This window comes from Trematomus bernacchii, unplaced genomic scaffold, assembly GCF_902827165.1.
Source record: "Trematomus bernacchii unplaced genomic scaffold, fTreBer1.1, whole genome shotgun sequence".
NCBI lineage: Eukaryota > Metazoa > Chordata > Actinopteri > Perciformes > Nototheniidae > Trematomus > Trematomus bernacchii.
In genome coordinates, this window is record NW_022987714.1 from 7,654,949 (window position 1) to 7,671,340 (window position 16,392).

At 41.5% G+C, this 16,392-nt stretch overlaps 1 protein-coding gene across 1 annotated transcript in view; it reads right to left on the reverse strand.

The window, feature by feature from the left end:
- The window catches only part of furinb (furin (paired basic amino acid cleaving enzyme) b), a 79,553-nt gene that overhangs the window by 42,931 nt on the left and 20,230 nt on the right, over nt 1–16,392 (reverse strand). Inside the window, exon 3 of the mRNA XM_034141653.1 lies at nt 303–401. Coding sequence (XP_033997544.1) covers nt 303–401 — 99 coding nt within the window. The remainder of the gene's footprint in view (nt 1–302; nt 402–16,392) is intronic.

Sequence of the window (16,392 nt, forward strand, 5' to 3'; positions counted from 1 at the left end):
ATTTCACAAAACTAGAAAAAAAAGAAAAGCCAGACACACAAAACAACTCCCAGCTGTTGTGTTGTTTTTGTGGCTTTATTTGCATATTTACAGCTATTTGGTACCTCAGATTGGGTCACGGGGACAGATGGAAGGACCGCGTGGACTGAACAGAACATAGAGTTTGACAAGCTGTCATTGACGCTGGCATCCTTTTTTCCTGTGATATACACACTCTGAGTTTGTAATCAAATCTGTCTTTTGGCCCTTTGTTGCTAACGTAGTGCTGCAATGAGCCGTGAGAGAGCTGACAACAGTCTTACCTGTGGTTCTTTCTGCAGTGTGATGTGCATCCCCGAGTGGCCAGACGTAGCTCTCTTCTCCACGGCATGATGCCTGAAGTGATAATAATCTCCAAAAACCTGCACAAACAAAGAAGGAAAAGGTAATGAGTTCACCAGCAGCCTCTGGATGGCTAGATAACACTCACAAAGGCAAATGTGCAGACAGCGTTCATTTAGGAAAGAGCTGAAAACATGTCCATTGAACATTGGAGTCTGGCATCTTCTGTCTATATATTAAAAGCTAAATGAGTATCTATTACCGTACAGGCGAGCAGAAACCATTATAATATTTCCACTCGCAGCACATTGCAAGAGTCTTAACCACTGAGGTGCTGTAAAAGCCGCATGAGAGAACTGTAGCTGTTGATAGTAACAAAATGGGTCTTGTATCATTATTTAAATGAGCTGTTAAATGTTCACTAGCCAGTGCAGTCTAAGATGTTAGGTTTAGGATTTGAACAGAGCCCAGAATCATGTTTTAGCTATGGGATAAATAAAAGAAAAAGCTCTCTATTCCAACACAACCTGGATGAACTGATGCTAACCTGGAAATGGGATGAAGAGCCTTAAGCCCTTTGCAGGAGAACATGTCAGACACACATTTGTATACACACACCAACAGAAAGTAATCCATAACACAACAGCAGCTAGACACTAAAAAACATGATTAGATGCATCCATTAGAGGCAGTGTCACTTCAAAGCAAGACTGAAGCATCCGTCACACATCCTGCTCATAAAAGCGCTTTTAAGAGCAGGCCAATGGGTGACATCTGTCACCAAACTGGCCTGCAACTTCAAGCTTCTTTTAGTAAGCCTTGCTCTTAAGAGACACACAGAGCAGCCTGCCTCTCCCCGAGTCACGGTCAAGGAGAGGTGACCTGAGAGCAAGATTGAGTTAAATAATTCAGATGTCCAGAGATAAAAAAAGACAAAAATAACCGAACAGTGAGCGGAGGAAGAGAAAGAAGAGGAGCAGCCCAGCCACTCTTTACAAGGGTATTCACAGGAGAGACGCCTCCATTTGAAAAGGAAGCATTGCAATCTGTACAGTAGTGCCACTGGGGACTGGCTCACCTTCACAAGCCCAGTGGAGCGGAGGAAGAGAGGAGGAGGAGGAGAAGGAGTGACCGAGGGAGGGAAGGGGGGGGGGGGGGAGGAAGGCGCAGGGTTTGACAGGCCGACCAGGCAGGATGGATGTGTGTGAGGCGGGAGAAGAGCAGACGCAGCAGGATGGAAGGCTCTCCTGGGGCTGCAGGCTGATTCTGCAGGCAGGCTGTCTGCGAGGGCCCAGACTGAGCTGGAGCTCAGAGGCAGTCTCTGGCAGCGCTGATATAACACAGCCAGCCTGCTGCCAGCCTATTACTATTCATTTGTCCAATATTTGTAATTAGGACCTGATTTTAAACCACTTGCTATGATCATTTCCACATAAACTGAGTGGCCATCAGTCTTAAATTACTCAACGTTGTACAAAAATGATTACTTTTTCCTTGGAGTTCGGGTTGCACAAAATGATGTGCGTGAAAGATGAATAAGGCTGCTTTGTGAGGAGACAGCTCTGCATACAGACAATCCTTCAATGATTACAAATATGGCCAGAGTAGTAAAAAAGTGTCAACATAGGAAAATTCCCTGGGTTAAATAGCTTGATCATTATCACTACAATCCAAGATATCAAGCAGATATATGCCAAATAGGCAATATACCGTTGTATAGCTTAAAGGAGACATGCCATGGCCATTTCCACTGATTATAATTCCATTGTTGAGGTATACTAGAATAGATTTATATTGTGCATTTTTCCAAACTCACATTGGCTTCTCATACAGCATCTCTGTATACTACGTGTATTCACTGAATTTCACCCTCTGCCTTTAACGGCTCGTTGTAGCTCCAATAGCTCCAGCCCCCACCCTCCCTGTGAGCACAGTGTGCTCTGATTGGTCGGGACGTTGTGAATCGCGCTGAGCTCCGTGGAGGTGTTGTTTCCTTGTTTAGGATACATAGCGAAACACAGCCAAACTCATCCTGAGCACACACAAACTCACAGCCGAAGTAAAAACAATAAGTGTGGCTTGATATTGAGTAAGAAAAAGGTTGATAAACGCTGTGAGAATGGGTCTGCAGAGAGAATTTCGCCACGATCCCAACCAGGGGCGTCGCCTGGACCTGAAAACATTCGGGGCTTAGCCCACAGTGGCGGCGGCACTACAGTGGCATTTTTCACTGCAACACTCCCCACACGCACACACACAGTACACCCGCGACTGTTACAATGAAGGCTCGATAATCAGCTCACGGCATATAGGCAAGGGTAAAGTGCTATTTTTTATGAGTGGGGGGCTCACCTCCTCTAGGGGGGGTCCGGGGGGATGCTCCCCCGGGAAGATTTTTTTTTAAATATTGAAGTTAAATGCATCAATCTGGTGCACTTTGAGAGCAAAATGAAGAGATCTATGGATACCTCTCTCAACACCCATATGAAGCAGAACTGTAAACAGATTTATTTTTCTTTATGGATATTTTACTAATCACTCCCCTTTTAAACTCTATTCTTGTTTTACTGCCATATAGTATTTCATAACTGTTTTTCCTTTATTCTCTTATTTTCTTTATAACTATAATGATCATATGAAGGTGTGCCGCGGAAATAATCTTTTGAATAATTTGTGACCAAACCGTTTGAGACCCACTGAGATAACTTAGACTAAAGTTAACTATCTAAACACTCAGAGAGTCCTTTAGCTCACCTGAGTCTCTCAGTCTGAGAGGAGAGGACTCTCCTCCAGCTTCTTGTGGAACAAACAGCTCCTTATGTCCGTTAGTGCAGCGAGCTAACCAGATGCTAACAACATGGTCTATGCTGGGTCCCTCTCTCCCTCTCTCTCTCTCTATCACACTAATGCGCTATTGCCACACACACACAGAGCCGAGCTTGAATGACACAAGCACACGTTTATTTCCATGCAACTCTCTGATTGGTCTGGTGTCATCCTTCTGTTGCATTCACTGAACACGGGAAATTACAGTGCTGCCGTCCTCTGTTGTGTCATGATGAGGTTCACGTAAAGCACGGTTAATGTATTATATTATTGAGGGAGAATTGTCCGGGGCTACAGAAAAAACATTCGGGGCTAAAGCCCCGGATGCCCAGGCCAGGCGACGCCACTGATCCCAACTGTCTGTTATCAGCCTGCAGCCAGGGAGGAGAAATCAGCAGAGCTGCCTGCACTGTGTGTGTGTGTGTGAGGAAGTCCGTGGATTGGTCAATTTGGACCAATCAGCGGGGGCTTAACGTAACGGCTCCACGGATTGGTCCATTTCGTTCTGGGTACGGGGTTACGTCACCCGTACCCGGAAGAATCAAATGGACAATGACAATACTCACTACAGGGTGTACTTTGAGGGTTTTGACTCTGCACACCGTTTACATGCATAAAAACCTTCATAACACACAAGGGGACGGGTAATAACCGGAAAAGCATGATATGTGTCCTTTAATTAATATAGCTTACAACTGACAGAAAGGTGAAATATTATCGCAATAACAGGATAATCTCCTTGGAGACACTCTTGTGGAAGATCTTATGTTGATGCTGACTTCTTGACATCTTAAGTAAATTCAGTACATCAGCATCTGACCTTACAGGAACCCCTTCATGAATATAACGTTAAAGCGATTCAAAAGGAAATAGCCTCTGAATGATGCAAGATTGAGGTGAGATGAGGGACGTGACCCCATATATTAACAAGACCCACTTTCCCATTGATTGCGGCAGGGCAGGAAGCTAATTTTCGCGGCACAGAGGTGGGTTTTCTGTCGGACAGACCTATTTCCTAGAGTGCTGATGTCCTCATTTAGACCAAGACTCTCTGGGTCTTGGGAAATTGAGATGGAAATATTGGTGTAGCTGCCTGAGTCATGCCTCTATTTAGTTTGAACCAGAATGAATCATATTGCGTGAGTGTGTGTGTGTGCCAGCGGTAATAATTGAGAGCACTGCAGGTCATTAGTCACCCTGCCACTATGCTGCGAGTCTGCCTGAGAGGTATACTGCCCTTTACACTCATATCTCATGTGATTCTTACTGTTGTTTCTCACCTATTTCCATCGATATATAACTTCCTGTTGCCTTGAGACACATCTTTAATGAGTACCAAATGCATTTACCTAATAATAACTCTTCAATTAAAACTGTCAGTCTAGACAGGGGATGTAGGGCTGCAATTAACGATTATTTTCATTATGAAATAATCTTCCAATTGTCGGTGGATTAATTGGTTAGTGCGTTTGTCTATAAAATGTCAGAAACGAGTGAAAAATGCTTAAAGTTATACGATCTGACCAAGTATACAAGATAGTATTTTTATAATGACATGAATGAAGGAAACACCCACATATCTAAAGGCTGTTCAATATACCGATATTAGATAAAGTTGATATAATATCGATATATTGCAAACCTTAATTGACTGTAGTTTAGAGTGTTTATATTATAAACACTATATGTATATATATGTGATATGAGACTAGATACTATCTTAAATCTTTGATATTGAGATATGGCATAGGTGTCTTTTGCTGGTCTAAACTTAGAAGACTGTTCTAGCAGTTTACTATTCGCCTTTACCCACTTAGTCATAATGTCCAAATTGATTATTTATCCAACATCACATTCCTCCATATGGCCCAGTATAACAGCAGTTGTCAAAAATAAAAAGTCCAAATAAGTGCAAATCTGAATACAAATATAGGATTATTCCACTTGCCTGGGGTTACCCCAAGCAAGTGGAATAATGAAGGTTATATAAAATATGTATCCATACCAGGGTATTTTACATTTATGAATATTAACTTCTGTCAGCTCTGTGAGAAATCAGAGTTGTGGCAAACTTGTGTTTTCAAGATTTTCCCAAATGTAACCCTAAGGCCAAAAGCAAACTGTTACATTAATTAATTTCCAGGCTCATGTATGTAATTAGAGTATGTAGGCTATAAAAGCAAGAGCCATACAGTATTTTACATTTTGAAAGAATGCTCTCATCTGTTAAATAACATGTGAATCAAGCCACCGCTAATTAGTAACAGATCTTTACAGAAGATTGGTGGATTTTAGAAATAAGATGGATTTGTATTGAATAAGAGGGTCGCTTATGAATGGCTTTAGAGCCTGTGTAGTCAGGTTTACTGCTCTCTTCACTTTATCCGAAAGAGTATATTTCAGTTTATCTTCTCTGATAGTTTAAGGTCAGACTTTGGTCTAAATGTCCTTCTAAACTCCAGTGAAGGTAACCATTGTGTTGTATTTTAAGATATAATAAATGGAGCGTATTCATCTCTTTTTCTCCCCTTAGATGACCTGATCTCCAAATCCATGCATTAATGGAGCTCAGTATTTTGATGTTCTTTATATAATATTAAAACATGACAGAGATTCTGTTGAGGTCTTTTGCTGATTTTTTTGTTGGCTGAAAATGACACAGAGAAAAAGTTTTCTCAGTATGGATCAGATTCAGATGTGAAACCAGAATTCAGCAGCATTAGATAAGTCCTAATGGTGAAATATTTCTCAGTCTAAAATAACCTCTGATGAAGCTAAGTGCAAGGTTCTAAGTGTAATGTTATTGCTATGTACAGTATATAATTGTATGTTATGTATTCATGTTTTTTGAATGGCAATTGGTGACCAGATTGTAACGTAAAATAGTTTTTTTATTTTTTAAGTGAGACCTCCATGATCTTTTAATGGTTGCCTGAATTGGGTCCTTTTGTTTTCTTCAACATTTTAATGGATGAGATATTTGCCTTGCCTTTCATCAGCCTCCCTTAGGACCAACAGTGTGCACATCTAGCTCACTTTCGCTAACCTCAGCAAACTGCCAGCCATTTCGTATTGTTATGCAGTAACACAGTAATCTACGGTAGCGTCTGTAGGCGGTTTGCCCAGCTAAAACCCCAATCACAGAATATTTCACAGTCGTAGACTCAGTATTGTGAATGGGCTCTAATCGTTCATAGAGGTATAAATATCAATCAAATACACACATTTTACAATACAAGCTGATCATCAGTAAAACATGTTTCTAAGTTATTCATGTTGTGTACATTGATTTGAAACAGTTCACTGTATTGCTTAGAAATCCATCTATAGCCTCCACAATGTTCTCTGTCTCTCTCTTCCTGTGAGTCGGCGAGCGTGGACAGAGAGACTTTTCCCTATTCAATCTTTGTAATTATGGTAATTTGCTTTTAGCATTGGACATTTTTATTTTAATTCAATCCCTTTAATTCAGCAACCGTTTTTAAAAGTGGAGGTTTGTCTAAGCTGTGGTTATGTGATATAATTGTCAAGTATTTCAAGCTTGTAATTTCAACAACTTTGAACTTACAGGAGTGCGCATCAAAGCTGTGGGAGTCTGAACGGTGGCTGTGTTTGAAATGCTGCTGACGTTATGATAGCTTATCAAAAACGTTCAGTCAGTCCGAGAGATGTGTGGAGCATCAAAGAGGCATCATCATTTCTTCAGCCCACTCAGTGATACAGATGATTTTTATTTCTTTAATAATCCTTGACCTTGCCTATTTTCTCTCCCTACTCCCACTTGCTTCTGGGCAATACATTTTAAAATACACGGTTCACCACAGCATGTTCAAAAGCAGAGGTCACACTACATTTTTCTACACTCCACGGGGTAATTCAAGCCATCTGCTGACGTTATCAATCACAGTGGTTGCTAGATTTCAAGGTGACGGAATGTAATGTCATGGTGTGTCTCTTATATCCCATACTCTGGTGTGACCCTTTTTTTTGGATCCCTCTATGGTGGCTGCCTTGGTCTCAAGCCACCTCCCGCCACAGATGTTAAGTCAATATTTTTCACAGGGGATTGGCTTCAGATCAGTGGTGCCTGAAACAGAAATGTAGCAAGCTTTCACTGGGCTGTAACCTAATGTTGTTTCACATTGCAGTGTGTGTGCATACAAGTGTTTAGGCAACTTTCCAATGTCAAAAAAGAGGGAACGTTTTATTTTCATTCTCATCAAACTAAAGAGGATAAAATTATGCAGAGCACACAGTTGTTGAGAAATTTGTTTCATACAAGACACGCTTTGGTGTTCCCAAGTGGTAGGCAATGGAAAAGGTTCATAGTAAGATCACGTTTTTCTTATCATGGCACTTAAATTCTGCAGGGAGACCTCAAATAGAGGTTTGGTACTATAAAGGCAGAGGAAAATAAGAGAATGTGTGTGGATGTCAGCCGATTAAGCATGTGTATCTGTGTGCTTATGTGAATACAAATGTTCAGTATTCAGCATGGGAGCTTAAAAGGTCCACTACGCTAGTATTGACTGTGACAGACTTCCACATTTAGTGTATTCTCTTAAGCTTGTGTGCAGAGGCAAATCCCCCTTATTGGAACTGGCGTCAATCAGACCTATCTTTCAGGGGAAAACACTAGCGTCAATGGCTGCTTGGAGACAAAGCAATAATAATAATTCACTCTAAACAGTGAGCATGTAATTCACAGCCTGTGATATATGATTTCTCTAACCTTGGTGGAAGATGCAACAGTGGGCACATAAAAGTGTGAGAAACACACAGCAATGCACACAATGCTATTCTGCTGCGCTGTGCAGTGGAGAGGCACTCACAGGCAGCTTCTGTTGTACATCTGTTGTCATTGATTGCCACACAGCCCACCAAGCCTTTCTCCTCTTTCACCTTTTTTTTTTAAAACCTTGCCTCTCCTTTGATTTATGTTGCTTACTCAGAGAACCCACATCAGTTGTTAAAGCACACAGGAATTGGTGCTCTCGGTTGCTAACAGTTTATATGCACAGCAAATGTGTTGTTGTGCGTTGGCATGGTGTGATATTTGCTGTTGGGTTAATAAAACAGTTGTGTTGTTATGGTCTCCACTGAGCCACTGGGCTTCCATCGTTTGGACTAATTACAGCTGAAACTCTAGGGTTCCGCTTAGTAGGAGAAAGTCATTATTTTACTCTGAAATAGAGGCTAATTGAGTGTTTTCAAATGAAGGGTAATTATTTGTCTGTATATTAGCTCCAATTCTGCATGTTGCACGCTTCCTCTGCATTCAGCAGCTCAGGAGACTTGTTGTCTTGGGAAAAGCTGAGCCACAAAACTGTTTTGGCTAATTATGCGGCTGAATAGCAAAGATTTAACAAAATGCCTCTGAAGACCGTCTCTTTAGTAGTAGTGCAGAACCAGGACAGAAGCAGCATGAAAGGTGTGAAAACCGATTTGGGCCATTGAATACATATTCTTTAATAATATAAAGAAGAGATATTAAAGCAGTTGTTGGAAAGGCACAAAGACTTTGAAGGCAAAGCTAGATCACGGTGTCCGTCCAGACTTATTCCTGCTCTGGGAGAGTAAAACACATTGAATATGAAAGAAAGGAGGAAATGAAAGTGAGGCAGGAGAAAGAAATACATCAGAGGACAATAGATGAGTGAAGAAAGGGGAAAATGTTGGAAATGGCTACTAAAGTCATGCAGGACACTCCAAAATCGAGGTTCTTTCCGGGCCAACAACCGGGCTGAGTATGCTAAACTAGTGAGAGAATCGCTGGCAGCTACAACAAAATGAACATATTTGACCGTGATTTAATTGTAATACACGTTTCAAAATGATGCCGAAGTAACAACATACTGATAGTTTCTGAACAGATATGAGGAGCTGTGAGCTCTGAGGGCTAACAGCTAACGGCTGATGTTGGTTTTGTGTTTCGCATTGAAGATGACGTCACGGCTCCGCCTACACTGCGTTACTATAGTTACTACCCCAGTTCCTAAACTGTAATGGAAACGCAGCATAAAGTGAGCCTGGCCTACCGAGGCCTGACTATACCGTACTAAGCCGTGCGAGGCCCTGCAGTGGAAATGCCCCTACTGATGCCAGGCCTTTCACTTATATTACCATACAACTACATTTAAGTTATTATGCTAATTTTCAGGTTCATTTTTGTATTATGTTGTGCCTCTACTGTCAGATGTGATTCACACAGCCTCTTTTCACCCTCTGTCTGAACAAGAACCGAGTCTGCTCTGATTGGTTACCTGGCCGGCTCTGTTGTAAAAGGTCAAACACTTTGACATGTCCCGCCCCTTTGCCTATCACGTTCAATGTGTTGGAGTGCTAGCAAAGCGCGAACGTTATATAGTGACGTCACTGTTATGTAAGTAAACAAAGGAGTCAAATTGGGGCGTTTCAGGCAGGGTGGGAGTGTGTGTGTCTCTGGAGGGAAATTTGGGATTTAAGCCTTTGCAGACCATTTACATGCAGAAAATCACATAAGGGAAAGGGACAACCTACAAAAAGTAAAATAGGGCCCCTTTAAACAGTTCTGTCACTGTAAATGATTAGTGCCTTTAATTCTAATCAATGATGTTCTCACCCTCTGTGATTTTATGCCTGGATATACAACATATCTCTCATGCCTTGATGCAATAGGTTTACAGTTAGATTCCACCAGAAACATTAAATGGCCATCATATATTCATCTCAGGCATTTGCTGCGGACATAAAAAGAAAAATGTGGAAAAAGTAGCATGCCTGGTGTACTTTATCTCTGTGGTGTCATTTCTCAGAGAACAGATAAGGCACAGAGCAGGAAGAGGTTGCTTATCAAAATCCACACACACACACACACACACACATACACATACACATACACACACACACACACACACACACACACACACACACACACACACACACACACACACACACACACACACACACACACACACACACACACACACACACACACACACACACACACACACACACACACACACACACACACACACACACACACACACACACACACACACACACACACACACACTCAGGGTAAAGCTACATCATCACTCAGCCAAACGCGTGCTCAGAGTGTCACTGATTCCACCAGCCTGCATATCGAACTTGCTGGTGTTCACAGTGATTTACATATGTGCTGCTCGCAAGCACACGCACCTCACACACGAACGATTCCGAGCTCTGGCCTTGAGAACGGGAGACAGAGACCAATAAAAAGAGGTTACATGTGAGGGATAGCGTGTGTGCGAGAGAAAGACCTTTAAATATTTCAGATCACTCCTTGTATTTTTTATTTGAGCTTTGTCTCACTGGGCTGATTCTACATTCTCTATAATTCTCTTCTCTATAATCCCTCTCTCGGTCGGAGAAATGTGCAACTCAAATTAGTAAACACTCAACTTTGACTATGCTTCACCAGAATATTCATGGAGTTAAGGGAAAGTTGGATGCATTGGTTTTTAGCAGCGCTCCAGCACAGCAGTGGATTCTCCATTTCTTCTTTGATATCAGTAGTCATGCTGTTAACCTGCTCCACTATTACTAAGCGATGGTCCATCAAGCCTAGGGGTGAGAGGTAGCTGGTTATCCTTCATAGACATTCTGTTACCTTTCATTGAGGAATGATTAAAAAGCAAGCAACAGAGAGGAGAAAAAAAAGAGAGAAGTTGAGGGATATACCAACAAATATTTAGATGCATTGGTAAACAGAATCTTTGCATGAAACAGGGGCCACAAGGGGCGTCTTCCACTTGCCATGAGCAAAAGCAGGAAAGACTTGATGATGTATGAAAACAACTTTAGCGGAAAGCAAAGGATTGAGATCAAACTAGGTTAATTTCCAAGCCGACGGGAGAGGGGAAGAGTAAACAGACATATTGAAGAGAACAGCATCACTGCTCTTTGGATATAAAGAAACGATGAAGACAAGCGTGCCATCACGGTGTGTGCATCTGACAAAGAGCTCAGGCAATGAAGCATGTGCCATGCAAATGAGGAGAAAGACAAATAATAGCTGGAGAGTTAATTGAAAAAAGAAGAAAACACTTCAATACGACCGGAAATGTTGTGAAATAATGAGTATGTTACAGTGCTACGCATTCTTAAGTGCTGTTCAAGTACAACCAGAGTGCTGTTGGCCCTTAGTTTATGCATTGAGGCAACATGTTGCCTTGATGCCATGCCATGGAAATCTAAGAGCAATTCTAATCTGAACCAAAAAAGCACATACTGTACAACACACACTTCCCTTTCTTCCTCCTCCACTCTTTATTTTAATTGCACCCTTGTGCTCCTACATGACCTTCAATCTGTTTTCCACAGTCAAGAAAGGGCAAACTTTCCAAGGAATAAAAAGCCTGCCGCTTGTTAGTACAGTAACTACATCCATGAAGAATCAATGTGAGGGGCACTCAAAGGGTTGTCCTATTGATTTTTCATAGACTCAGATCAGTCAATCTATCAATGGCTGCAAGATGGGAGGCAGGATCACTGGGAGAGGCACCGTGGCTAGCTGCCGTGATGGACCAGGGGAAAGGAAAAGTGTAAATGTCCTCTGCCTGATATGTGCCCTTCACTTCAAGGGCTCAGCTCAAGAAAATGGAAGCTGTCAACACCTTCAGAAATACAACAAGAAGATGCAACCCTACGGCATTAAAAAAAACAAAACCCTTGAAACAGAAATCCCCCCACACTCTCACTAAAACATCACAGAGCGCTGAAGAAACACCTGCATGCACCGACTCGCTTACAACTATGTATATCTCTGTGTTCAGCTCTCCATGTGTGCGATGAGGTCAATAAAGAGAAACGCCTCCAGCCTCCAGCTGTCCCCTGCGGCTGGTTCCTCAGACGGTGGCCTGTTTAAGAGCGCCAGGAGTCTGTGAGGCTGCTGTATTATTCATTTGCAGAGTGTAACTCAGCCCACTGCTCTATTCCACATCACCTATGCTGAATTCCCTGGTGCCAGCACAGCCTCTGTCAGGCTCCGTCACCCTAGTTTTGAACAGCTGAAGTAAATAGGTTCCACTACCATTTCCATTGTGCACTCGTCAGTTTAATTCCTTTATTCTATGTGTCTTTCCCCTCAGCCCCCAGCAACACTCCCCCTGCTTCAGTCTATTAAAACCGACACGTTTGGTGCTTACATTTTTATCCCTCTTCTCATGTTGAGACCCTTATTAAAATCATTCATGTCGTCCTATCTGCTAAATATAAGTCTGGTGAAAAGCCTGAGAGATTCAGGCTCTATGTGAACGTGTTACAAATGAGACACATTTATCCACGGTTTGCTGTGTTCTATGTTTTTCAGCGCATGATGGGTTTTATGTTTGTAGCCTTTTTCTGAGGTGCAGTTTTTTCTACTTCGCCTGCACAGGTCAGCACTTCGTGACTCGCCACACGCTGCAGTGGTTCCAGAGGTGAGGTAGGTTAGGTTTGTCACTGGCAATCCAGCGATACAATGCAATTTGGCGCCAGGATTGTGCTGTGTGCTGCCTGTCGGCCCAGAAAGGGTCAAAAGCACTTTGTTCAAGACACACTTCTATTCCTTAGTCTTTTCGTCACTTTAATAGAAGAAGGCTCACACCATATAAAAACCTTAAAAATTTAATTTTTGTCTGTGTTACTGTTCACTTTCATTACACGTCCTTCAACCACTTGTTCTACTTGCAAAAATATCAATCTGTATTCCGATTTATCTTCCATAAAAAAGTAGTACTCTGAAGTCCCATTTTTGAGAACAAGTGATTTTGACTGAACCATGTAAGGAATTTTCCTGTATTAAATATGATAAAAGGTCAGGACAAAGTATTATCTAGTTCCACGGATATAGTATACACAGCTCTGGAAACATATTAAGAGAACACTGACAAATGATCAGTCTCTCTGGTTTTACTGTTTATAGGTATGTTGTTTTATCAGGTAGCTCCGAAAAAGACTGTTCTTGGCTGAAGTTATTTATTATAATTTTTTTCTATAAATATAGTGATTATACCCACGGCCATAATAACTTTACAGTAATAAACGTGATATAATGACAGCCCTAGTTCTGCACCAGAAAAAAAAGTTTTGTGTTGTCTTTATTGATAGATTTACTAGCCGACGTGGCATTTTTTATTAGCCCCGGGCAAGTGGCTGTGATACAAACCGATTCTCAATATAACTATTCAGTATAAAATAACTATAATCAAAGGAAATGGCAATACTTAAGGGAACATCTCGACATGGATGAAAGGGTTCTAGAGTTAATAACAAATTACACGATTATGTTGTTAATACTTTTAGTCTGAAACCAAAGTATCACTCTGGCTTGAAATTTATTTTCAATTAGATGATCGATACATCAATATTTATAGATTTTCATTAAAAACACACACACACACACACACACACACACACACACACACACACACACACACACACACACACACACACACACACACACACACACACACACACACACACACACACACACACACACACACACACACACACACACACACACACACACACACACACACACACACACACACACACACACACACACACACACACACACACACACACACACACACACACACTCACACTCAGGGTAAAGCTACATCATCACTCAGCCAAACGCGTGCTCAGAGTGTCACTGATTCCACCAGCCTGCATATCGAACTTGCTGGTGTTCACAGTGATTTACATATGTGCTGCTCGCAATCACACGCACCTCACGCACGAACGATTCCGAGCTCTGGCCTTGAGAACGGGAGACAGAGACCAATAAAAAGAGGTTACATGTGAGGGATAGCGTGTGTGCGAGAGAAAGACCTTTAAATATTTCAGATCACTCTTTTATTTGAGCTTTGTCTCACTGGGCTGATTCTACATTCTCTATAATTCTCTTCTCTATAATCCCTCTCTCGGTCGGAGAAATGTGCAACTCAAATTAGTAAACACTCAACTTTGACTATGCTTCACCAGAATATTCATAGGGTTAAGGGAAGGTTGGATGCATTGGTTTTTAGCAGCGCTCCAGCACAGCAGTGGATTCTCCATTTCTTCTTTGATATCAGTAGTCATGCTGTTAACCTGCTCCACTATTACTAAGCGATGGTCCATCAAGCCTAGGGGTGAGAGGTAGCTGGTTATCCTTCATAGACTTTCTGTTACCTTTCATTGAGGAATGATTAAAAAGCACACTCTGGGGGATACAAGTTCAGTGATGTGTTTTATACAGTAGTCACACAATGTTACCTTGGATACTGTAAGCGACTTTTTTATATAAAAAAAAGGCATTGAAATATGAAAAAACACAAATATGTATTTTACAATTAAATGAAGGTGAAATGACTGAGAAAATGTATGAAATTCTTTATTATTAGGTGAAATCAGGTCTTGAATGTCACATGCAAGAGGCACATGGCATGGATTGAAAGAATTGTACAGGCTTATAAAGAATATTCTCACATTCCTTAAGATCCTTCAGAGCGGCCACATAGATCAAAAAGAAAGACTCAAACTCCCTCTGAACATTTCCAGAGAGGGGCCCAGGACACACAGGCAGCAGCCATGGAGGTAGAGGATCTGGCCGACTACGAGAGCGGAGGGGTGCGACTTTGAACCAGGCCTCGTCCAAATTCATGGTACATTAGGTCCAATCCTTGAACCTCAGAAGCACAGACAGTTGAAGACATCAAAAAGTAGAGAGTTTGAGGATTGGGGTCTCTGATTATTGAGAAAGTTTTCTTTCTTGAGCACAGCTTCATGAGTGCCTGAAACAACCTCTGCATGGGAGCTGGTTTGGTGCCAGAATGTGAGGGGCTGGTGGAGCAGTTGAAAGCGATGGCGTACAATGAGTCACTGCCAAAGACTGTATTTATAAGGTCACTGCACAAATGCATTGGAAACAAAAAGGCAGATAAAGAAGCAGATCGTCCTTGGAAGCTTGTACACTCAACACAATTATTGATATTAACCCAAATCCCAATTCATATGTTGTCACTAAACACTCTAAACATAACAAATAAATAAAAAGTGTCACAGGGAATAACTGTCAGAGCTGAATTGTGTAAAGTAGCAGGTAAAATCAAAGGATGTTGTTCAGTTTGCTGACACTTTCTTGAAGTAAGAAGATAAATACATATTCTCTCTATTTATAGCTATACTTATGCATGAGTGAAACTCTTGCATCCCGTCCTCCGCCCACATGAGAAAAGGAAGACTTTATAATAATTCCTCCGTTTTTATTTATAATCAGCAAGGCACCCACTCAGGGAATAATGGTGTTGTTGAGACCGTGTTCAGATTATTTCATGAGTATAAATGAAGGTATTGAACAGTTTTTCTGCAGTGGCATTTCTTCAGTGGCATTCAGCCAAGCAAGGTATGCTTTGTTATGGTGCAATTCAAGGCAAAATATTCATTTGCTGCAAAGGGCATGACATTTACACAAACCACTTCATCTCAACACAACACAGTGTGATCAGAAGCAAGCCACGAGGCTTTAATCATCTTACAAGAAAACAGTCAAAAGGAGGAGATAAAACACACATAATTGGAAGATGAATAGACCAGGAGGAGTGTTGAAGCGTTAAACCCTAATTATTTTAGAGTTTACATCCAATGCATCAGAATCTGAAGGACTGAACTACAAGTCCTATTTGCTATGGGTGGTGTATGCATTTTTTGTGGCAGCATTGAAAATATGAGAGAACACAGCACTTATTATAAAGGACTCTTGTGCAAGGTCCCATGATAGCCTTCATAACAATGATAAATGGCTGTAGCATTCTGGTAAGCTAGATCATGTGACTACCGCCTATAAGACTGTTTCTATTCCAATGGAAGCATACAGGGAAAGATTTCTGCAGAACAGAACAGGGGATTAACATCCTGGGAACCTTGGTATATTTTACACCCTCATTTTGTTTTTCAATTTCCTTTCATACATCAAGAAACACAGATATCTTTCTGAAGGCTGGATAGAGACAGCCTGTTGTGCTGCACTGTTTGTTTTCCACAATCATCATATAACAGAAAAACAATGGAGCTGGGAGCAGTATGCCATTCAATTTATGAAGAAAACCCAAGGAGAAGAGTTTCAGTCATTCTCGACAGCCTCTATGGTGCGATCAGTTAATAGCTTGAAAGGATTCTTCTCGAATGTCATCATCTCGCAACAAAACTTACTCCAGCCCCATAATGCTTTACAAAGGGTGGCCGCATTGTGTCATG